Here is a 21835-nt window from a genome sequence, read left to right as displayed (position 1 = left end):
TGCTTTTATATAGTTTAAACAAAGTGATTGATTCCTAACCCCTGTGGTTATACTGGATACTTGCATGGTTTGGAACGCTTAATGGCCCATCACTTTCCTTTTTTTCCAGACAATTTTATTTGAGTTTTAATGCCAAGGTTAAACGATTGAAATGCTCCAATAACAACTGTGCGTGTGTGATGGTACTGTGCAGGTTTCGGTTGTTGTGATCTCTACTCTTCGTGTTGTGAAGTCACAGCAGCTATGTCAAATATTCTCTGAAACTTTTCTCCATTTCAGACGATCTCTTAAACTTTGTCTGTAGTTCATTCTTCTTGACTTGTTGGGGGAAGGAATATGGCGGAGCACGTATTAGGAAGTTCAGACATGGAAGTGTAGAGCCCTGTTACCATATCTCTCACTAGATAGAATGTAACTAATTTTACATTTTTTTTTTTTTTTTTTTTTTTTTTTTTTTATTGAGGGACTAAATAGAAAAGTTCAGTCATTGGACAGAAGAGTTGTTGGCTTTGGTGGGGGTGTTTCTGCTGGTGGGAAGGAACCTCCAGGAATGTTTGGCTGGTTTTCCAGTAGAAGCTAGTAGCGATGGGCTTGATTGTGAGCTCTTACCTTTAGCAGACCAGGATCTATTAAGTATAAGGCTCTCCAGGGACTTAACTCTCCTGCTCCTAGAATTCTTTCAAGCTTTAAGTCTGTTCAAAGGAAGGATGACAACACTGGCCCTATATGGGTCCAATCAGGCTTGCAGATGCAGGATCAATTCTGTTGTTGGTTCCATCAGGATGGGAAGGGCTGAGTAGTATTGGGTCAAGGGTGGGACAAGTCCCTGGGATAGCTGGAGATGTTTATTAATAAACATACAAAGGAAAGCGGGACAGACTCCACAAAGGGGGAACTGCTAATCGGCTTCTACTGGACAGCCTGACCAACCTGACTTGTGTACTCTACCCATCGGCACACTTGCCACTGGAGAAAGTGACGTGACTGGCAAAGCATTCGCTCTTCTTGCGCCGCTGGCAGTGTCCTCTATTCACATAGAGGAATCTGCTCCTCTGTGGCAAAACCTGGGGGGAATGCTTGTACGAACCCAGTGACTGGAGCATCCCAGCTGCTGCTCCCTTCCAGAGAAGAGGGTGGCACTTTCCGCTAAGAGGCAGCTGCATCAGACACTGTAGCTAATGAGACAGTTCTTTACATACCTGTAGCTGTTTTTTACTTTTCTGTTTTGAAGTTAGTTTGTGTCTTGACGTGTCCCTTGCAATATCCCTATCGTTATATATGCTGTGTGCCTTATGAAATGCGGGGATCTGGAAAATCCAACCACCGATGCATCGTCGTCTCCACCTTTGAATGACAACTCAATCTGCCAATCGGAACTGCCCGCTGTGTGCGATTGGTCGGATGGCGTTTCGGGGGGCGGTGTGTGCAGAGAAGCCAACAGAGCAGTAAACGCAGCAGGAGCGTGGAAGATGACAAGGAAGGTCACCTGGTGTGCAGAATCGGCGATTGGCTCCAAGAGCGATGTACAGCCACCTTTCGTAAAACTTTACCTCTCTACTTTCTATCCCCATGTTAGACAAGATCTCTCTTATTGTACTAGAGGGGTCTCTAGTGTTTATTGCTTATAAATGGGCTGACCAGTAATTGCCTGAAGCAGACAATAGACACTTCTGTTTTAAAGAGTGTAGCAGGGAGATACCTTTTTGAGATGTGAATGCTGTGAAATTGCAGGACCTCATGCCCTTCTGGTTCTCGAAGCTCACATCGGCTCTTGTTTTCTCTCCTAGATGAGATTGTCGGCAGCCTAGGTGAAGGCACTTTTGGCAAAGTTGTGGAGTGTGTGGACCATGCCAGGTATGCTATCCTTGGTTTCCAAGTGACTTACCTATCATGTACCAGTCAGTTCAGACATTGATGAGGTGGGGTGGATTTGTCCTGTCCTCTTCAGGTGGTCTTCAGTTTTCTCTTAGATGCTGATACACAATCCCCAGCTCTTCCACACTCAGCATCTGGCGCTGAGCCCGTGGCCTGTTTAGTCTAGATGCCACTGTGCTCTTCCTGTCCTTTCCAAAAAAAAAGTCACTAGCAAAGTGGGAGGGGAGAGAAGAGAGATGCTTAAGTGACCGTATTGATTACAACATGAGGCCATCGTATTCTGTGGCTTTCTGCAGTTCTGTTAGAAGCAGTTATTCAACATTAGTTTGCCTCACCTGGGATTCCACTCAACATCTTCTTTTGCTAATAGACAAGAATGGACAGATCATCAAATTCCCCACAAGCTGTTACTTTGCTGGCCTTGCTCTCCACTCCGTTATATGCCCATCCCAGGTTTGCCAAAGGGATATCATCCCTTTTCTGTCACTGTTTCTGCTATTAATATGACTGCCAAGTGTTTACTTAGAAACATCTCTGAACAACATGTGTTGTAGGGCTTGGCTTGACCAATGGAAACAAGATGTGTTTATATGCCTGCAGGGGAGGCTTGCTACAGCCTAGTAACTACTGCAGAATTACAATCACTTGATGTATACTTTCTGATGACCATTTAGTGAAATGGGGAATGCTTGATTTCCCCCTTCCCCCAAAGTATGAACTTTGGCTTTTGTGTCTACTGGGGCAGAGTTAAGCCAGTGATGGTGATTTGTGTGAGACTGTGATGTATTGCAAAACGTGCAAGCTTAACTCTCATTTTCCTGGGTCTCTAATGTTCTTGAAGGGTAGTATAGACTCAGGGCACTATATGCCTGTGACCTGAACAACACCTTAATTTTTTGGGAGGTAGGGGAAAATGTTGTTAGTTTGTATTGTCTTTGCCCAGGACCCCATTGAGCTAGGGGCTATACAAACCCAACAGATAAGACCGTCCTTGCCCCAGAGAGCTTAGTCATAAATGGGGCTGAAGAGAGCACAGGACTTTGGGAGGAAAGCATTTTTCCCCTTTGTGAAGTTTGCAGGGGTGGAATCCCTCTCTTGTGCACTGTAAAATATGGAGTAGGGAAATCCCAGTCCTTAAATCCTTTGGAGGTGCACCAGAGGTAATCCCTCAGAGACCAGTGAGGAGGATGAGGAAAGCAAAGAGGTGTGGCCAGCAGTACATCGGGGATCATTTCCACCTCTCCCATCCTGGGGATATATGAGGGGCTCCCCACTCCTGTAGTACTTGCAGAGTAAGGTGTCACTTGGATAAGTGCATTAGCCCCCAGCAAGCCTTGGGAGGGTGACTGGGGACCATTCCCACAAAGTGGTTTTAGTTGCCTCTGGTGGAAGAATATGCAGATGAAGCGGGGGTGATGGATTCTCCTTGATCCTGGCTTTTCCCATGCTGCATTTCCCAGTTTCATGCTGCAGTCAATTACAGGGCATAACTTACTAATACAGTGATGAGCGGCTCTGGTTTGCTCCCACTGAATGGCCCTGAGAACTGATTTGGGGAGGGGAAGAAAAATGACCGGTGTCTCCTACCACACCCCAGGATTTATTATAAAGACATTTTCTCATTCCCCATCCAAAAAGGAATTGGGTAAGAATCTCAGAAACTGGGAATTGTTTTTTGTCTAGGGACAATTATTTGTTGAGGTGGTCTGGGCCACTCCATGTCTGACCCATTCATGTGTCATCTTCCCCTCTGCAGAGGTAAATCCCAGGTGGCACTGAAAATTATTAGAAATGTGGGAAAGTACCGAGAAGCAGCCAGACTGGAAATTAATGTCCTAAAGAAAATTCGAGAGAGAGACAAGGACAACAAATAGTAAGTTTGATCTCTTGCATAGAAGTTGCTGCTGCTTAGTGCTGTCAATGTATCTACTCAGAGAGGAGAGTGGTTGGTGCTAGGTAGCATGGGGGAGAACCGGAGATAAGAGCATGGAAACTTAATACCTGTCTCTTCCATCTACCTAGAAAATGGTGTTGTCTTCTCCCTCGTCCACCCTCTGGGATTGGGAATATAGAAGGGCTTTTTTAGTCTGAATTGTGATTTTTATTCCTAGGTCCCTGAATATGTAATTATTGACCATTTAAATATCTGGGAATTGGGTTAACTTATCCTTCCATATTAGCTAAACACAGTTCTTTATAGTGAAACATTTGCCCTCCCCCCTCCCTTCAGTGTAAGAATTTTGCTGCTTAAACTAGGATATCTATGTCCTTGGCATCTCTGGATGATTGAGCAGGTGAGTCCCAGGTTGCTTAGAGAGAAGCATGGCTGTGCTGTGTGTGCAAACTGAGTGTTTGTGTGCTAGTCACTTGGAGAGAGGGAGGGATGGGAATACTACTTCCTTAGAAGAGTGTTGTGTGGCCAATAACATCCTTATTATCCATTCTATCCAGTTTGTGTGTCCTGATGTCCGATTGGTTCAACTTCCATGGCCACATGTGCATCGCCTTTGAGCTTCTGGGCAAGAACACTTTTGAATTCCTGAAGGAGAATAACTTTCAGCCATATCCCCTCCCCCAGATCCGGCACATGGCATACCAGCTCTGCCATGCCTTGAGATGTAAGTTACCCAGATTCCTTTGCCACGGTTGTCTGCAGCAATGAGGTGAGTTCTACTCGCCAGCTAGTGTTTTCTTTGAGAAATGTCAGTTTGTTTTTACATGCATGTTAATAGTGTCTGAACGTTTTGGCTAGTCTCACTTTTTACAGTCTGAAGAGTTTAAAATCAGGTGAGCGATTCCGATGTTTTTGGAGAACAGTGAAGGGAGGTGGATTGAGGACATGGCTTCTAGATTCACCTCAGTTCCCTCCTGAAAGAGAGGGGAAACTAAACCTTGTAAGCTTCACAGAGATGAGACTTACTACCTGTATGTGGCGGACGCGATGGGATGGCTGAAATGTATATTTAACAGTTAAAATGTGATGACCTATAATGAAGAACTTGGCTTCAAATAAGAGAATTCTATGTAGCTTAATGAAGCTGTTTGATACACAGTTGACATGGGCCATGGTGCAGCACATTGCACTCTGGTTCAAAGTATGGTCCCTTGGGGCAAGGGAGCATGTGTTTGCAGGGGGCCTATGTAACAGACATAGCTGTACGGAGGGTCCAGTGCTTGATTCTTAAACTTTTCTCTCCTCTCTCCCCACCCCTCTCCGCAGTTTTACATGACAACCAGCTGACTCACACTGACCTCAAACCTGAAAACATCCTCTTTGTGAATTCCGATTTCGACACCATGTACAATGAGACCAAGGTAGGTTGTGTCTCTGAGCGAGAAGGTGAAACAATTGAATGCCTTGCTTCTTTCTGTAAGAAAAGATTTTCCTTTTTCCCATTCTCTGGTTGAGTATGAGGCCATCATCTCCAGTGGCTTGGACACGGGAGATGAAGTCAGGAGGCCTGCATTCTATTCCTGACCATTCCAGTCTGTAAAACGAAGAGTACTTGGCTACCTAGGTTAAAGAGCTTTGAGATCTCTGATGGAAGGCGCTATACAAGTGCAATGTTTCTGTATTTTGTGCTTTTTACTGCTGACATGGATATCCAGGTTCCTTATAGATATTTCTTGTGTTGCAGAGCTGTGAGGAGAAATCTATTAGGAACACAAACATCCGTGTGGCTGACTTTGGAAGTGCCACCTTTGACCATGAGCATCACACTACTATTGTTGCTACTCGGCATTACCGCCCGCCAGAGGTGATTCTGGGTGAGTGGAGTTACGCTTCTATCTTTACTGATGGGTTTCTGGTGAGTGGGCCACGGGGTACATTAGGGTAAGAATTGGGCTTTGTGAGAGAACTGACTGGAAAATCTCTGATTCTGGAATGGAGAAGGGGACAATCTACACTGGCCTATTTAGACAAAAAGTTAAACCTGCTGCTGTGATGGGTCTCTTGGGAGCGAAGGTTTGGGTGGTGCTGCAGATGGGGCATTGGGATTGCTGAGGCAGCACACCCAGTCTGCATCACGTCCAAAGCCTGGAACAAAGACGACGCTTTTGTATAAGCAAAATATTGTCCGTAAATATGTGCACAGAATTTTGGGCGGGTGCTCAGCGCAGAGATGTGGGATGCTCGTGTGAAGTATCGCAGTTGAGTTAATCAGAGAATAACCACTTCAGTGCACGTCTCTCTGATCCGGGACTCTGACTCCCAGAGGACTAAGCAGTCATCTCGCCACAGAAATCCATTGGGCGTGTAGCTGAGTTTTAGGTCTCTCCAGTTTTAAGCTCCACATTTATCACTGGAAGCTCAGTCATTTTCTCTCCTCTTCATTGCAGAGCTGGGCTGGGCACAGCCGTGTGATGTCTGGAGTATTGGCTGCATTCTATTTGAGTATTACCGTGGCTTCACACTCTTTCAGGTACACTTTTGCAAGGCCTTTATGCCCTTGACTGAACTGTGTAAGCTTTAGTTCCCAAATCGACAATGGGATTTATGCTCCTAATTTCCATTGAACTCAGTGGAAGTTAGGAGCCCAAATACCTTTGTCGATTTGGGCCTACATTTTTCTGGGTACCATGAGGAGATTGTCCTACTAGCCCGTCCTTGGAAGGGTGGGTTTAGACCTTCCTGTCTTTGTTATGTGACTGTTTCAAGGCTAAGAAAATAACCCAGTCGCTCTTCCTCCACAGACTCATGAGAATCGTGAGCACCTTGTAATGATGGAAAAAATCCTTGGGCCAATCCCATCTCCAATGATCCACAAAACCCGGTGAGAACCAGCTTCTGAACTCTGAGCAGCTGACTTGGCTGTTGCATTGTTCTGGTGATGGAGGAGTAGGCAGGATACCATCTCTGATGCAGAGAAGCCATACATCAGAATCCTAACACTAGGGTTGTAGCTCTGGGTGGAGATCATAGGGTCAAGAAAAGACTTGAACTTGAAATAAAGATGATGTTGCGTACAGGGGCTGGGAAAAATGGCCGAGCAGCCTAGAAATAGTGGAACCCTGTTACTCTATACCACTCAGAGGGCCTTGCCTAGGATTTCTTTCATACTTTTGCTGAGACAGGGCCACCGTTCCTGGCTGAGAAGACAGTGAACTTTCATGCAAACAGTATCAAAATCTGAAACGTCTATCATTTTCTGGCAGCATAGTCCAGTGGCTAAGGCACTACAGTGGGAGTCAGGCGACCTGGGTTCTGTTCACTGTTCTGCTGTTGACCCTAATGTTTGCCCTTGGGCAAGTCACTTCCCTTCTCTGCCTGTTTTTCCCATCTGTGAAATGGGAATGATACTTTACTATCTTTGTAAAGTGCTTTGAAATCCGTGGATGAAAAGTGCTATATACGAGCTTTATATTAAAACCCAAAGTATTGGCTGCTAGAAATCATCTAGCTTGGCTTTAATGAGGCTCAACTTTTAAGACCACCTTGATTGCTGGCTAGGCTGGTAGAATACCCAGCATATAGTTTTCTGAAGTGCTTTGAAAAAGGGGTACAGCATCCTCTATGTAATATAGTTTGAGTCTTAGTACTGATGTTTGCCTTGCAGTGAAGCTATGCATACCCCATATGTGTGCACCCCCAGATTTCTCTTGCAGATAGAACTCTTGAATAGTTCCTTTTATTGTACAGGAAACAGAAGTACTTCCACAAGGGGGGCCTGGTATGGGATGAGAACACATCAGATGGAAGATACGTCCAAGAGAACTGCAAACCACTGCGGGTATGAGACGCTGCTCTGATTTCTATAGAAAGCTTAGGTAGCTCTGCTATGGATGCTGAGATTCCTAGCTTGCACCGTGTCACCTGGCACATTCTTGGAGTGAGATGACACTGGATGGAAATGGGGGTGCTGCTGTCAGTATCTAAATGACATGGGAGACAGATTGGTAGCTTCATTCCATATATGCAGGGAGCACCTTGGCACAAAAACAAAACCTTGCTGAGACTAGAGTGACTGGTCTGTCCCAATAGAATTGTTTTAAGCTGTATTAGCTTTTACAGGGCCTATTACCCAGTGCTTTATAATCACTCCCGATCCTGTTCCAGATCAGCTGTAGTCGCAGTTAGTAAAGACTTCACTTTTGTCAGTGCGGTGTGGTAAGAATCAGAAATTAGGGATGGAATTGTTAGGCCATGTAGCTCCTCCTCCAGCCAGTTCAGGACTGCTCCCTACACTGTGTTCTAGAGATGGGCAAGCCCTTAGAATTCCATGGCGGCACCACAGTCCCGCAGATGGGATTAGGAGTGGGAGCCTGATCTCTAATGGTGCTGAGCACTCCAGCTTCAGTGGATGCTCTGCGCTTCTGAAACTCGGGGCCTTGGTTCTGTACAGGATCTGTGACTGAATTGCTGTGGCCTGGAGCAAGTCTCTTCGGGTGCCTCCAATTCCCCAGCTGTGAGATAGGAACCGTGATGGTGAAGATCGCTATAGAAAGATGTGCTGGTTACTCTTACTCTGCCTTTATTCTTAAAGGAAGCTGAGGACATGTCTCTGTCTCATGTCTGGCTAGTTTTATCCTTTCTGAGGCAGGACAGGGAACCCTCTCCTGTGGCTGCTGCTCACTGAAAGGACTTGGGGAGAACCCCAGCTTACAGGGAATCTGATCTTCCAAACTGTTCCAGGCAGGAAGGCTGAGGGGATCTGTGCAGGACTGCAGCTGGGCATGGCAGCCTTGGCTTTGTCTGTTGGAAGGTTGGGATCCAGCTTGTGTCCCCATCACAGGGCAGAGGAGCCCTGTGCTGGAGAGGAAGATTGGTTCCGTAATCAGGGAGCTAGACTGGGACTCCGAACACCTGGATTCCATTCCCTACTCAGCTGCGGACTTCCTATGTGACCTTGGGCAAGTCACTTAGCGTCACTGTGCCCCAGTTCCTCCTCTGCCCAACCTTCCAAGGGGTGTGATGATAAATACAGTACAGAGTGTGAGATGCTCAGATACTATGGTGATGGGAGTGGAGGCTCTATGCAAGGGTACATATATGATGGCTCCCAAGGGATTTCACCCTACAAGGGAGTAGTAGTATGTAGGTGGGACTTCTCACCCAGTGGAGACCATCAGAGATTTGCCTGGTGCTCTACTGGATAAAAATTAATCTAATAGATATGGATGCAGCAGGAATGTGGGAGATGGAAGGGGCTTCAAGACGGGCCACATCAGGCTAGAGGTGGCTGTCACCTCAACAGAACTTGCACTGAGGCCAAAAATGTGGAACTGTTGATAGGGGAGCAGTGACACTTCCCTCAACATTTGCTTTGAGCTGCTGCTGTAGCCGGTGGAGGAAGACACTCGCCACTACCAGAGGGTTTTACCACCCCTAGCTTTGTCTGCTTGTGGAGGAAGTAAAGGGACAACCTTTGAAACTTTCTTTGAATGCCCCAAATCTCTTGTAACTTCCCTGGGCTTTCTCAGGAATAAAGGTATGATGGTGTAGCACCCTGTCATAGCTGTAGCGGTGTTGCCAACTCTCAAGCTATCTAGTGTGGAGGGTCGTGTCTAGTTTTTTGCCAGATGTTTGTCTGCATTTTTCCACAGCTGAATCTGTACTATTCTGTTTCAGAGCTACTTGCTGTATGATTCACCGGACCATGTGCAGCTGTTTGACTTGATGAGAAGGATGTTAGAGTTTGATCCTTCCAAGAGGATCACATTCTCTGAAGCTCTGCTGCACCCGTTCTTTAGTGGCCTGTCTCCAGAGGAAAGGATGTTGTGTAGTCGAGTCTCAAACCGTGACCTGAGCAGATGACAGATGGGTGGGTGGTGATGCCTGCTGGATATGAACATACTCCTGGATCAGTCTGACCTCTGCTGTAGAGGCTCCAATCAGCCCTCCTGTAGCACAGAGTTCAGAGGTACTGGTGCAATGTGATATGGACCCTGGGCATGGGAGGGGGGAGAAGAAAGCTACATGGAAAGCACAGATGTCTCATATTTATATGTTGTAAAGTTAAAATAAAGTGTTTCTTATTGTTTGATAATTTACTTGTAGGAATGTGTCCAGCTATTTTTTTGCTCCCACCCTGCCATATTTTTTCTGTTAAATAAAGAGTGGTTTTATATTTCTCCACAAAACGGCATCGTTATGAATGTGAGATGTTCCTGCTTTACTGGCTCTAGGCAGTCCTTCGTTTCCAAGCACGGTCTGGCCTAACCTTGCTTTGTCCTCTCCATTAGCTAGTGTGTAAAAGGTTGTAGGACAGAGGTACTGCACTGTTAATCTCAAGGCTGGCTGTGGTATTGAAGGGGAGGATTGGGGTTACTTTTTGGTGATTTGCTAGTCCCCTTCAATAACTGCCAGGGAAATATAAATCCCTTTTCAAAACACTTGTAACTGCTTGTATTGTGCTTGGCTAAAGTCCTGAAGCACCTTATTCAGGAAAGTAACTAGTAGAATGTCTTGGCTTAATTGTGCAAAAGGGCTCTTTCTTGCAGGTGGGGCAAACTTTTCCCATATACATAGTCACTGAACACACATGAATAGTTGCACTTTATTTCAAGGCTGGTATTACCCCAGCTGCTGCATGAATTGTGGAACAACAGTGTTTGTTATGATGATATGACTGAAGCATTGATTTGATTACACGGAGTTGTGATGCAATAGTCTTTACACTGGGTGCCTGAAGTCAGGGTTTTTTCCACTGCTGCTGAAAAGAGGGTGCATGTTTTCTTCTGACAAGCTGTGAGGGAATGATGCAGAACTTAAATCTACTGTTGGTTACTATTGAGCAGTGAAAGTTGCATTTCTGCTTTCTAGAAAAGCAAAGTCCAGTCCTTATTTATAGGCAGCTGCTTTTCCTTGGCCCTGGGAAAGTCAGCTCCTGAGTATTTACTACACCAAGTCCTTGCCCACTGGTGGAAATGTTCACATCCCTTGAAGCCTACATCTTAACAAAGAGCTCTGACAAACGGGCAGGGGGAGGCTGTATCCCTTCCTGCTGTTGTCTATTGCATCCAGCATAAAGCATGTGTGTCTGCAGTAGCTGCGTGACAATAAAAGGGCCAAGAATCCCAAAGCCTTGATCACATGGATGTGCAACAAGATGCATCTGGTCTAGGACAAGGCCAATTATTTCATTCCTCTGGCAAGAATACAACTCTGCTTGTCAGAAGAAAGCAAGCACCCTTACCCTTGTGCTACTTAGAAGGGAGAATGCATTAAGTTTAGTAACACACACAACTTGTCCCAAAGCCTTGTAGTTGTGCTTGAGATGAGTCTGTCAGTGCCCACACACTTTCACTTGCCCAGAGGCATCAAGTGTCTGTAGCAGCAATAACACTGGGTACTTTAATTCTTTATTTAAAAAATAACCCTTTGAGCAATTTTTACTACCTCTTCTAATATGGCTGGTAGGACCTCAGCCACTGATGCATGCTTCAAAGAAAAAATTCAAAGTGCTTCTTAACCTTTCCAATCTTGCACCCTGCTCACAAAGGACAGAGTTGAATAACCAACCTTCAACCTGGACAAGATTAAGATGCTTGTAAAATAGAGGAGAGGAGACAAGCAGCAGGCTGTTTTCTAACAGGTGATAGTCAGCTCTGCTTTTATAAAGGAAGGTGAAAACAAGGCAATGACAGAGTTACCAGTACAGGGATTAATCAGTTTTTCACCTTGTGTAGGCAGTTGCTACATCCTCAGTACCTTAAACTAAAGCTGGCTGCAAGGATAACCCCTCACCATGCTGTCAATAACCAGCCCTTAGCATTAAATGCTATTGCATTAAGCTGAAACTAGTGTTTTACCTGAGGCATAGGTGCTGTAAGCCTTGCAGAGAAACACACACAGAGCTACAGCCAGATACACCCAATGATGTTAGTGAAGAGTTCAGTCATTGATAATCTGTTAGCACTAAGGCCATTAAGTGTAAACCAGTGGACAGAGTTTAGTAGTCTAACCCTCTGCATGAGAAATGTGCTGAACCACAGGCCCTTTATCCTCATGAGGTAGATGAGTTCTGTGCTGTTTGGCATGGGAAGTCCTTTAACAAGCCCAGATGCAGCAGAGTCCTGACTGTGCTGCCTGGATACTAATGTACCATGGAATAAGAGCAGGGCAATTCTCCAATGCCCCTGCCCAACATTCCCACACCATGTGGTATGAAATACCTGCTTGGCATCTCCCCTGGGGTACATTCAATAGTGCTCTACAGATTAGGGTGTGGTGTATTTTCCCATTCTTCAGTGACTTGGAGCAGTGCTCCGGTAGACAATCTTTCTTCTTTTTGATACTGGAAGTCTCTTCCCAGCCACCCTCTTTTTTACTTCGCTTGGTGCACTCAGCTTTGTTTCTAACAGCTCTTCTATGATGTGTAGTGACAGGACTTTTTTTTTTTTAAACATACAAGTGCCTGACTCGTATCCCCACATAACCCAGCTAGTTGAACAGGGTGCTCTGCATGCAGTTTCTTCATGAGTTCAGGTGCTGAATACCCCCACACAACAGCTGCTCTACACTTTAGCAAGAGGAGATCTAGCTCCCCGGGGAAAGGCACCAACAGAAGCTTTGAAGTCAGTCAGTGCCAGCACAGACCTACCAGGCCAGTAGAGTCCCATGCTGAAAGCAGAACTTTAAGCAGAGCCTATGCTGCCAGCAAAGTTCAAACCGCAGCAGAGGAACATAGGTCTGTTTTGCTAGAAAGGAAATTTGGAAAGCTCAGAAACTCTCAGGCAGAGCACTGTTTCGGTCCAAGTTTAATATTTCTCATCACTAGCCAGTGATAGTTTGGCACTTTTAGAGACAATAAAAGGGTCCAGCATGATAGATTTATAGAGCCAGCCAAAGGTTCAGGAACTCACTTACTCTAGGCAGTGCAATGAATACAAATACGTTCCTTGCAGCACATAGGGGAAAAAAATCTGCAGCCCCAAACCAGCTAGCAAAGTAAAAAGGGTGAGACTACCTACAGTAATTCAGGTCAGACCTTCCCCTCAAGGGTGATGTAGCTGGAAAGATCAAAGCTTTCTGAAAGCCACATGATACAACAGTGGTCACTACCAGTGGTGATGCCTGAGGCATAAGGGACCAGATTTCAGTGCACTAGTGCATGCAGGAGCAATACTGCAGATGCTTCTGAAGGCAGCCTAACAAATCAGCTTGCCAAGCACAATAGCATTTGCTGTAGCACTACCAACATCATCTGTGCCCAGGAGGCCATACAGCTAGTAGTGCTACAGTGAGCTGACAAGCAGGCCTGGAGGAAGATTCCTCCACTAAAGAGTTAACATAAGCCTTCCATAACACCCCCCTAACACACTGTGCACGTGCTCCTGTCTCCCAGGCTGTCTGCATATTAAGACAAACAGCATTTGACTCATCTTTACAGTTTGCATAACCAGGAGAGGCAAGTGCCCTATTATTTCCACTGACTCCATTGAGACCCATGTGGAACAGTGCATTAGAACAAAGCACATATGCTTTTTAGGAGGGAGGATCCTCCCCCTGACGTGGCTGTTGCTCCCAAAGGGAATGGAACATTGCCATGCTTCACAAGACGTATTCAAGTGCAGGGTGTGCTGCGGGGGGGCCACTGAGGCTCTACAATAATATATCCAAGCACTACCTGTGCTGAACACAAGGTATTAAAGAAAAGAGGGTAACATGCGCCTGTTCCCCTCACATCTCCAAATCACTGAGGTTACTCAGCTCGCTGGAGAAATAAAAACCCACCTTAGAAAATGCCTTTCCCAAAGCACTGTCTGGTGGAAGGACACCCTGGTAAACACCTCACTCCCCTACAGTTTCCAGACCCGGGCTGCATTCACTCAGCAAGCGGTCAAGGAACAAAAGCTTTACACCCGCTTTCTAAACAGGGAGCCCCATCCACAGGGGTTTGGCAGCTCCAGGAAGAGACTTTACTATAATTGCTCTCATGAACATAAAAGAAAGAAAATGAACAAAATCAAAACAGTAAAACTGTAACAGACATTTCTACATTATCATTGAGGGGTTCTGCTCCTGAAAGGGGCCCCCCGCTGGGCCAAATTTCCCCCCCAGAAGTACTAAAAAAACCAGAGCATCATCTTGTAAACCTCCAAGTTGTCTGACAGTCAGTTGCATCTGAAAAAGAAACCCTCTCACCCACTTTAACCATCCTCTGGCTGGTGACCAGACACTGCCTTTCCCAATATTAGATACCAGCTTCTTCCACATTCCTTCATCCAATGGCACAAGAGAGAGAAAGCATCTTGCAGTAACATTTGCTCCCTTAATTTTTATGTTTTTAATACACATATTTCTTCTGGAAGAAACAAACTCCAGAACTTTAAGGCGTCAAGAGTTTACTTGTCAGGATCCTTTATACAGCTTGCTAGGCAGGACTCTGCCCCATCTCCCACTCCAGGGCTGATACACTGCAGGGTCTGCTCTATGTTGAATGCAGCGGGATGACAAATTTGCAGCCAAAGGGTGAGTGGTAGTTTATTCCCACTTCCTGAAAGACTTTCTGTGGAATGCCGATGTCGCACAGATATACTCGCCCTGCCCTCTCACCCAGCGGCAGGGGCAGGCCCAGGGCCAGTGACCACTTGGCATCAATGCCCTGCTCCATTTCACTCATAGGAGGGTCTATGCTGAGGACAGGGGCTCGGTTCTGGTTGGCCCAGTCCACAGCTGCTTTGTACCAAGGCTGATCTCTCAGGAAAGCATTTTCATGACAATCCAGGCAGTTTATCACCAGGTCAACAGGGGTATCTGGGAGATCTGAAACAAACATGCATGTTTTAATGTGCATCCAGTACCAGCGTAGGAGAGAACCTCCCCTCCACAGAAACTGCAGCTGCCTACAAAGAACTGTACTCCCAACCTCCTTCCCTGCATCTCCAGGAGAATTCTTCCAACCTCCCTACAGAGCAAGAGGCCTAAAGGAGGCCCATTTTAGCACTCAGAAGCAGCAAAGTAACAACAGACTTTGCCAGCTAGATATAGACTCTCCCACAGCCGTCTGCCAATGGAACTCAAAGGCTTGAGTTGCAGGTTGGCAATTTCTGCTCATCATGCTGAAGTGTGGCACTTTTGGGATGGACGTGGTTGAAATTGATCAGTTTTGAATCCAGGCCTCCGGAGGGACATCACTTCAATGAACCAACTGGCCCCCTGAAGAGACCACTTGCCAGAACAGCTCTGTCAGGTTATGCGGTAGTACCTGCAATGTAACACCAGGTTCTAATGCGGAGTGTCTTGTTGTGTATAGCCTGGCCACTATTCCTCTCCTCCGGCCCACTAGGGCCCTACACAATGAGTTTTATGCCTAACATTTGTCAAGCTTTAAACATGCTTTAATCTGGTGGGGAAAGTCCCCTGGATTCTAATTGAATCTACTGCCAGGAAATCTTATAAAACAGCCAACGCTTTTGTAAACCCTACCCAAAAAATATGATTTGCTCAGCTGAGCCACCACAGCTCTCCAGGGATCAGTGGTATGCCATTGTCACTAACGATATCCAAAGAGATCCATTAAAAAAACATGGGGGAGGTTTACCAGCCAGAGAAGAAGAAAACTGGGAAGGGGATGGGCATTTTGGAGAATGTGCCATTGGTTAGGCAGCTGGTGTGCTGCAACTGCTGCTTGTCACGCTGATCAGTACTATCTCGTCGTTTTCTTGTATTCCCCCCACATCATCTGTCTATTGTATTCACCTGTTGTCTCATCTTAAAAAAAGTAATTGCACGATTAATTGCACTGTTAATAATAGAATACCATTTATTGAAATATTTTTGAATGTTTTCTACATTTTCAAATATATTGATTTCAATCTCAACACAGTTTGTGTACAGTGCTCACTTTCTATTTATTTTTTAATACAAATATTTGCACTGTAAAAAACAAAATATATAGTATATTTCAATTCACCTAATACAAGTACTGTAGTGCAATCTCTTTATCATGAAAGTCGAACTTACAAATGTCAAATTATATACAAAAAATAACTGCATTCAAAAATAAAACAATGTAAAATTTAGAGCCTACAAGTCCACTCAGTCCTACTTCAGCCAATCGCTCAGACATACAGGTCTGGTTAAATTTGCAGGAGATAATAGTGCCCACTTCTTGTTTACAATGTCACCTGAAAGTGAGAACAGGCGTTTGCACGGCACTGTTGTAACCAGTGTCGCAAGATATTTACATGCCAGATGCGTTAAAGATGCATATGTCCCTTCATGCTTCAACCACCATTGCAGAGGACATGCATCCATGCTGATGATGGGTTCGGCTCGATAACAATCCAAAGCAGAGTGGACCGATGCATGTTCATTTTCATCATCTGTGTCAGATGCCACCAGCAGAAGGTTGATTTTTTTTTTTTGGTGGGTCGAGTGCTGTAGCTATTTTTAGAAATCTCACATTGGTACCTCCTTTGCGTTTTGTCAAATCTGCAGTGACAGTGTTCGCAAATCAAACAACATGTGCTGGGTCATCATCCAAGACTGCTATAACATGAAATATATGGCAGAATGCAGGTAAAACAGAGCAGGGACATACAATTCTCCCCAAGGAGTTCAGTCACAATTGTAATTAACGCATTTTTTTTTAAATGATCATCATCAGCATGGAAGCATGTCCTCCAGAATGGTGGCTGAAGCATGAAGGGGCATACGAATGTCTAGCATACCTGGCATGTAAATACCTTGCAACGCCGACTACAAAAGTGCCATGCAAACGCCTGTTCTCACTTTCAGGTGACATTGTAAATAAGAAGCAAGCAGCAGTATCTTAGCGATTGACTGAACAAGAAGTAGGACTGAGTGGATTTGTAGGCTCTAAAGTTTTACATTGTTTTTGAGTGCAGTTATGTAACAAAAAATCTACATTTGTAAGTTACACTTTCACGATACAGATTGCACTACAGTACTTGTATGTGGTGAATTGAAAAATACTATAATTTTTACAGTGCAAATATTTGTAATAAAAAATTAATATAGTTAATATAGAAAAACATTCAAAAATATTTAATTTCAATTGGTATTCTATTATTTAACAGTGTGATTAATCCCGATTAATTTTTTTGAATTAATCGCGTGAGTTAAGTGTGATTAATCGACAGCCCTACAAATAATCCATAGGTATGTAAAAGGAGGGAATGCCACTGGTGACCACTAAGTGGTGCCACTGGACTAAGAATACACGACAGTATTAGAATAAACACGCTCAATTAGACAGACAAGTTCCCTTCCAAGAAAAATGGGTTACTTACCTGTACAGTAACCATTGTTCTTCGAGATGTGTTGTGCACATATACTTTCCATTGAGACTCGAGTGCATTGGGTGCACACACACCTACAGCGGAACATTTCTGTGCACAATCACTCGAAGGAAAACTGTTGATGCTACGACAGCGCAGGCCTTCAGTGCTGCACTCATAAGTAGGACCTGACTGTTTCAGCACAAGCTTCTTCAAGTTGCTCAGTGTCCCAGCTGTCACCAAAGCCTTACACTGCTTACCTTTGACACTGGACACCTGCTGGCCTTGGGTTTTGCTGAAGAGGTTCAGCTCATTAGTGATGGATTCCAGCATCTTGACAAAGTTGGGTAGGAAGAGAATGACATGAACGTCATGGTTGGAAAGATGCCGTCCACAACTGATTCCCTGGGCCCCCTTCACATGGGGGCCACACAGCAGAGCCACTGTGGGTCGCTGGTGAACATTTTTAGGATTCAACCTGAAACACAGAGATGGGGAAACCATTAAAACCCAAGTGTCTTCTGCATTCTTTCCATGGGAGAGTGATGACAATAGAATCTAGAGCATGGAGGTCCCAGAAATCTCCCTAAGCTGTTTAACGATCTGAAGATGAGGAACCCAGAGTTCTCCTGCTCTGGAAAGACACATATATATGCTGTGACAGCATCTCATTCTGTCCAGCACACATGCACTGGGAAATTACTGATGACCTACCTGTTCCACTTCAGTGTTTCCTCAGAAGGTAAAACAGACAGCAAAACTCTGGAACCTTGCAGCACTATTCTATTCATCTCACCAGTACCCTGTCCACAAGGGCTCTGTTTCAAAACAAGGGGGCACTTCCACTGGATGCTTAGAAGGTGTTGCAGTTCAAGCAGGTTTGAGTTCCATGGTTTCACCTTTTCCTTTGTTTGGCTCTCTTTTTGTGGGGCTTTGCTGTGAGACCATTGTTCTATAGTAGCATACAGTGCAACACAGTGAGAATAAAAGAGCCATTTTGCCCCTCTTCAATGGGCTTGTTTTGAACCCAAGAAAGGAATGAATGACTAAGAGCTTTTTAAAGCATAGTAATGCCACCATGAACTTCGGGTTCACCTCAGACCGATCAGATACATTAAAAGGTAGAAAACAATTCATACTACCATATTTTTAAAGCACTCCTATTACCTCCCTGCACCACCAGTTTCAGGTGCAACAACAGATTAAGTGGATTTGTCTACTTTCTATCCACCAAGGCAGGCTCATGAATGATCTCAGGGCATAAGCAAGCATCAGTTGTTAGGGAAAGCGCTGCTGCTGTGTAGACAATGTTTTGTGAGACATTGGACTGAGGTGCAGCACTATCTACATAACAGAAGCGGGAGTTAGGGCTCTCTCTCCAGTGGGATGAAAATACCTTAAAACATTAGGGTCACGTAAATCAGGCTTAAAAGTATATTGCAATTATGTGTCTACTTGACTAGTTAGTGACTGCACACTGAAGGCAGGTATTTGCTCACACAAGGGGCGTGCGCGCACACACATGCAGACAGGACCAACTGCATATCTGACCTCTTGTCAAATTAGGCCCCAGGAAAAGATTAAGACTCCCAAACTGGATTCAAGTTTAAAAAAAAACCTAAGTGATATTGTAACTAGATGGTGCATTCCTCTTAGTTCTTGAGTTTTGTTTTTATTGGCATCTGCTTTTAAAAATATGACATTTAAAATAAATACCAAAAGAAGGGTTTCGTTATTCATGCAAAGGATCAGCTAATCCGAAATTATAAGTGTTTTCATCTTTCTTGAGTTACGTCTTCCCTGAGTTAGCTTCTCTGAAAAAGTTTCCACCAGGAATTGAGTTATTCTTTATTCCCTCCTCTGTTGATTTTGTATTTGACCAAGGGACATTACTCATTCTGGGATATAGAAACCCAGGCGAAGCCATGAGTAAATCAATACATCCAGAGTACTGGAATAAGGATGGTTTCTCCAAGAGGGTTTCCTGGTGCTCTATATACATACAATGTAGGGGGAGGGACAATAAGAAAGTGAGACTATAGGCAAAGCTCTCCCCTCGGTTGGCATTTAGTCATCTGGATTACTGTCTCATTTTCATGGTCATTTGAGGACTGACGCATGAATACAGTGTGGGGTTTGCATAACAGGCTAGAATAGTGCTTCTGTGTCCAGACAAGGAGGGAGAGCATCTAGACAAAGCCACATCTGGCCATCTGGATTAGCATGGCCCTGTATGTACGATGTAGTAGTTACTGTGATGGATCAACAATACCCTGCAATATCCTGAATGAACTTTCTGAATTAAATGAAACTTTATAAAATTAAGTTTAACATTATTGGGGTCCATTATATTAAACATGCAACTGTGTATGTTTTATTGTGGAACTGTATGGGCTTGTCTACACTGGCACTTTACAGCACTGCAACTTTCTCACTCGGGTGTGAAAAAACACTGGCTGGGAGCCAGATACCTGAGAGCAGGTGCCCTTGCTGGACAGGTGCAGTGTCCTGAACTGTGACAGTTACAAAGATTTTCACTGGAGACTACTTTATACAACTTCCTTTGGCCACATCTTTGATGAACAAGCTGGTTTCCGTAAACTCCATTCACAAGGCAAATGGGGAGATTCACAGCAGGGATTTTTTGGTTGTTTACCTGTTGGGTCCTCCGAGCAGACTCAATGCCATCTGGCTGGCGCACACCCCAGTCATCTCCAGTCTGCGCTCCAGAGTCAGCCCATGTTTCTCAGCTACTGAAAGCACCTTTTTGTGCAGTTCATAAGAGACGCTTGGGACGACTAGCCCAGAGTCTGCAATTCAAAGAGAAGGGGAAGGAAGGACAGAATAATCAGACACATCCAGAGGGTTAAGATCTGTTCTGAACTAAGGGCTGGTCTACACTGGGGGGGGGGAAGAGGGATCGATCTAAGATATGCAACTTCAGCTACAAAAATAGCGTAGCTGAAGTCGACGTATCTTAGATCGATTTACCTCGGGTCCTCACGGCGCGGGATCGATGGCCACGGCTTCCCCGTCGACTCCACTTCCGCCCCTCACTCTGGTGGAGTTCTGGAGTCGACGGGGAGCACATTCGGGGATCAATTTATCGATTTAGGCGAGACGCGATAAATTGATCCCCGATAGATCGATTACTACCCGCCGATCCAGCGGGTAGTGAAGATGTACCCTACATGACAGACCGCTCCTAAATGAATATAACAAAGAGGCTACTTGTCTCTACAGGAGGTCCCCTTATCTCTGAAGGGTGGATCAGCAGCTGTGCTCCCAGCAGGCTCCAGCTCCCTTCAGGAGGCAGCCATTTGAATCTCAACTAGCTAGGTGTTGCACTTATTCGGCACACTGCCACAAGAACTATTTCTTCAAGGGGTGTGAGAATGACTGCTGCACTACAGCCTGCATTCTCCTCTAGGCTCCTAAGAAACAAATTTGGAGGACAAACCACAATTACTAATTGGGAAAGGGGCTTCCTGGCTCAAGTTATTACTGCAAGCATGCCCAGAACTTGAAAAAAAAGGTTTCTTTGGAAGTAACTTAATCCCGGAAGCTCAACAGCAAAAGTGACCTCGTCTTAGTAGACCCCTGTCCTCGCCAACTAGCAGCCTCTGCTCAAGAACAGGACATCAAGGGGAGCGTGGCAATTCTGGATTGAGGAGTCTTTGGGAAGGACGTTTCCCCAAACTTCTGCTTACTCCATGTCTTACCCAGTGCTATCTGATTACCACTACCACAAGCACTAGCATTTCCCTCCTTAATGAGAGCGCGGTTACATTGTTTCTAAACCCAGACTCTCCAGGATAAACTGCCCCACAGCCTGGAGACTGCCCTAGGATGGAATCTCCCCCTTAGCGAGTGGAATACATGGATAAACTGAAAAAGCTAGATGGATTTGTGAGGGCAAACTGTATAAAAGCCAGCCAGTTTCCTACTTCACAAGTCTCAAAACAAAAAATTTTTCTTCCTCCATCAACTTAACTTCTTATTCATATAGCTGGCGAGGACACATGTTACTCACACCACCTATAATCCCCTAAATCTTAGCGGCTTCACATCACCACCAGAAGAAATGAAAGGGTGTCCCCCACAATCCCCTATACTGTGTCACCCTGTCTCAGACTTTATGCAACCTCCAAAAAACCCCAAATGTCTTCTCTGGCTGAACTGATCTCAGCAGGCGGTGCTGGCTTCCTGCCCAGGAATCCATACCTCTAAACTCAGAAAGATAGCAAACTAAAGCCCTGTAACTATATAGAGTGGGATTCTCAAGAGATTTTGCAATGGTACTTGGGGACCTACCTCTTGCCAGCCCTTTCAATAATCCAGCCATAGACTTTATCAGGCAGCAAACAGCTCAAAGGCTTCTGATTGGTGACTGTGATAGTTTTACCATGGCACATCCCAATCTAAGAACCAGCCCTATGCAGAGTGTGGCTGAGAAAATGGTTCAATTGCATTCTGCAATTATTTTAGTTCTGTTTATTAACAGCTCTCATCTTCTGCAAGCCCATGAGAGCCATCCTTCAAGTACTTATACAGCATCATGACAGCCCACAGAGCAGCTGGGCTTAGAATAATATGGCAGACATCCATCCAAAGGGCAGCCCATGGATAACTCCTTTAGGGGGAGAAGATCTTGTAGCCTGAAAACTCCACTCTTATTCTTTAAATTACTTGGGTTCTTTACTAGGGGCTTCCATGACACACTGAACACAAGAAACCACCTCCAAACTCATTACAAGGGATGTGCACATGG

General features: G+C 45.0%; 2 protein-coding genes across 6 annotated transcripts in view; one reads left to right on the top strand and one right to left on the bottom strand.

Moving 5' to 3' along the window:
* CLK3 (CDC like kinase 3) overlaps positions 1 to 9957 on the top strand; it is a 32794-nt gene extending 22837 nt beyond the window's left edge. For 2 of the 4 annotated variants that reach the window (XM_005309220.4, XM_024110941.3), the window contains exons 4-13: positions 1430 to 1523; positions 1788 to 1854; positions 3632 to 3748; positions 4327 to 4493; positions 5096 to 5190; positions 5514 to 5643; positions 6217 to 6299; positions 6571 to 6650; positions 7517 to 7607; positions 9446 to 9957. In XM_005309220.4, the coding sequence (XP_005309277.1) occupies positions 1430 to 1523; positions 1788 to 1854; positions 3632 to 3748; positions 4327 to 4493; positions 5096 to 5190; positions 5514 to 5643; positions 6217 to 6299; positions 6571 to 6650; positions 7517 to 7607; positions 9446 to 9631 (1110 nt within the window). In that variant the 3' untranslated portion in view covers positions 9632 to 9957. The remainder of the gene's footprint in view (positions 1 to 1429; positions 1524 to 1787; positions 1855 to 3631; positions 3749 to 4326; positions 4494 to 5095; positions 5191 to 5513; positions 5644 to 6216; positions 6300 to 6570; positions 6651 to 7516; positions 7608 to 9445) is intronic. The other 2 variants (XM_065558471.1, XM_065558472.1) reach the window with 1 other exon arrangement.
* A 398-nt stretch (positions 9958 to 10355) lies between these two features.
* EDC3 (enhancer of mRNA decapping 3) overlaps positions 10356 to 21835 on the bottom strand; it is a 61702-nt gene continuing 50222 nt past the window's right edge. For both annotated transcript variants that reach the window (XM_005309221.5, XM_042843708.2), the window contains exons 5-7: positions 19721 to 19874; positions 17325 to 17542; positions 10356 to 14584 (exon numbers count right to left, since the gene is read on the bottom strand). In XM_005309221.5, the coding sequence (XP_005309278.1) occupies positions 14250 to 14584; positions 17325 to 17542; positions 19721 to 19874 (707 nt within the window). In that variant the 3' untranslated portion in view covers positions 10356 to 14249. The remainder of the gene's footprint in view (positions 14585 to 17324; positions 17543 to 19720; positions 19875 to 21835) is intronic.

This window comes from Chrysemys picta, chromosome 10 (genome assembly GCF_011386835.1).
Source record: "Chrysemys picta bellii isolate R12L10 chromosome 10, ASM1138683v2, whole genome shotgun sequence".
Taxonomy (NCBI): Eukaryota; Metazoa; Chordata; order Testudines; family Emydidae; genus Chrysemys; species Chrysemys picta.
Note: the sequence above shows the minus strand (reverse complement) of the source record. Positions and strands in the feature narration are given on the sequence as shown.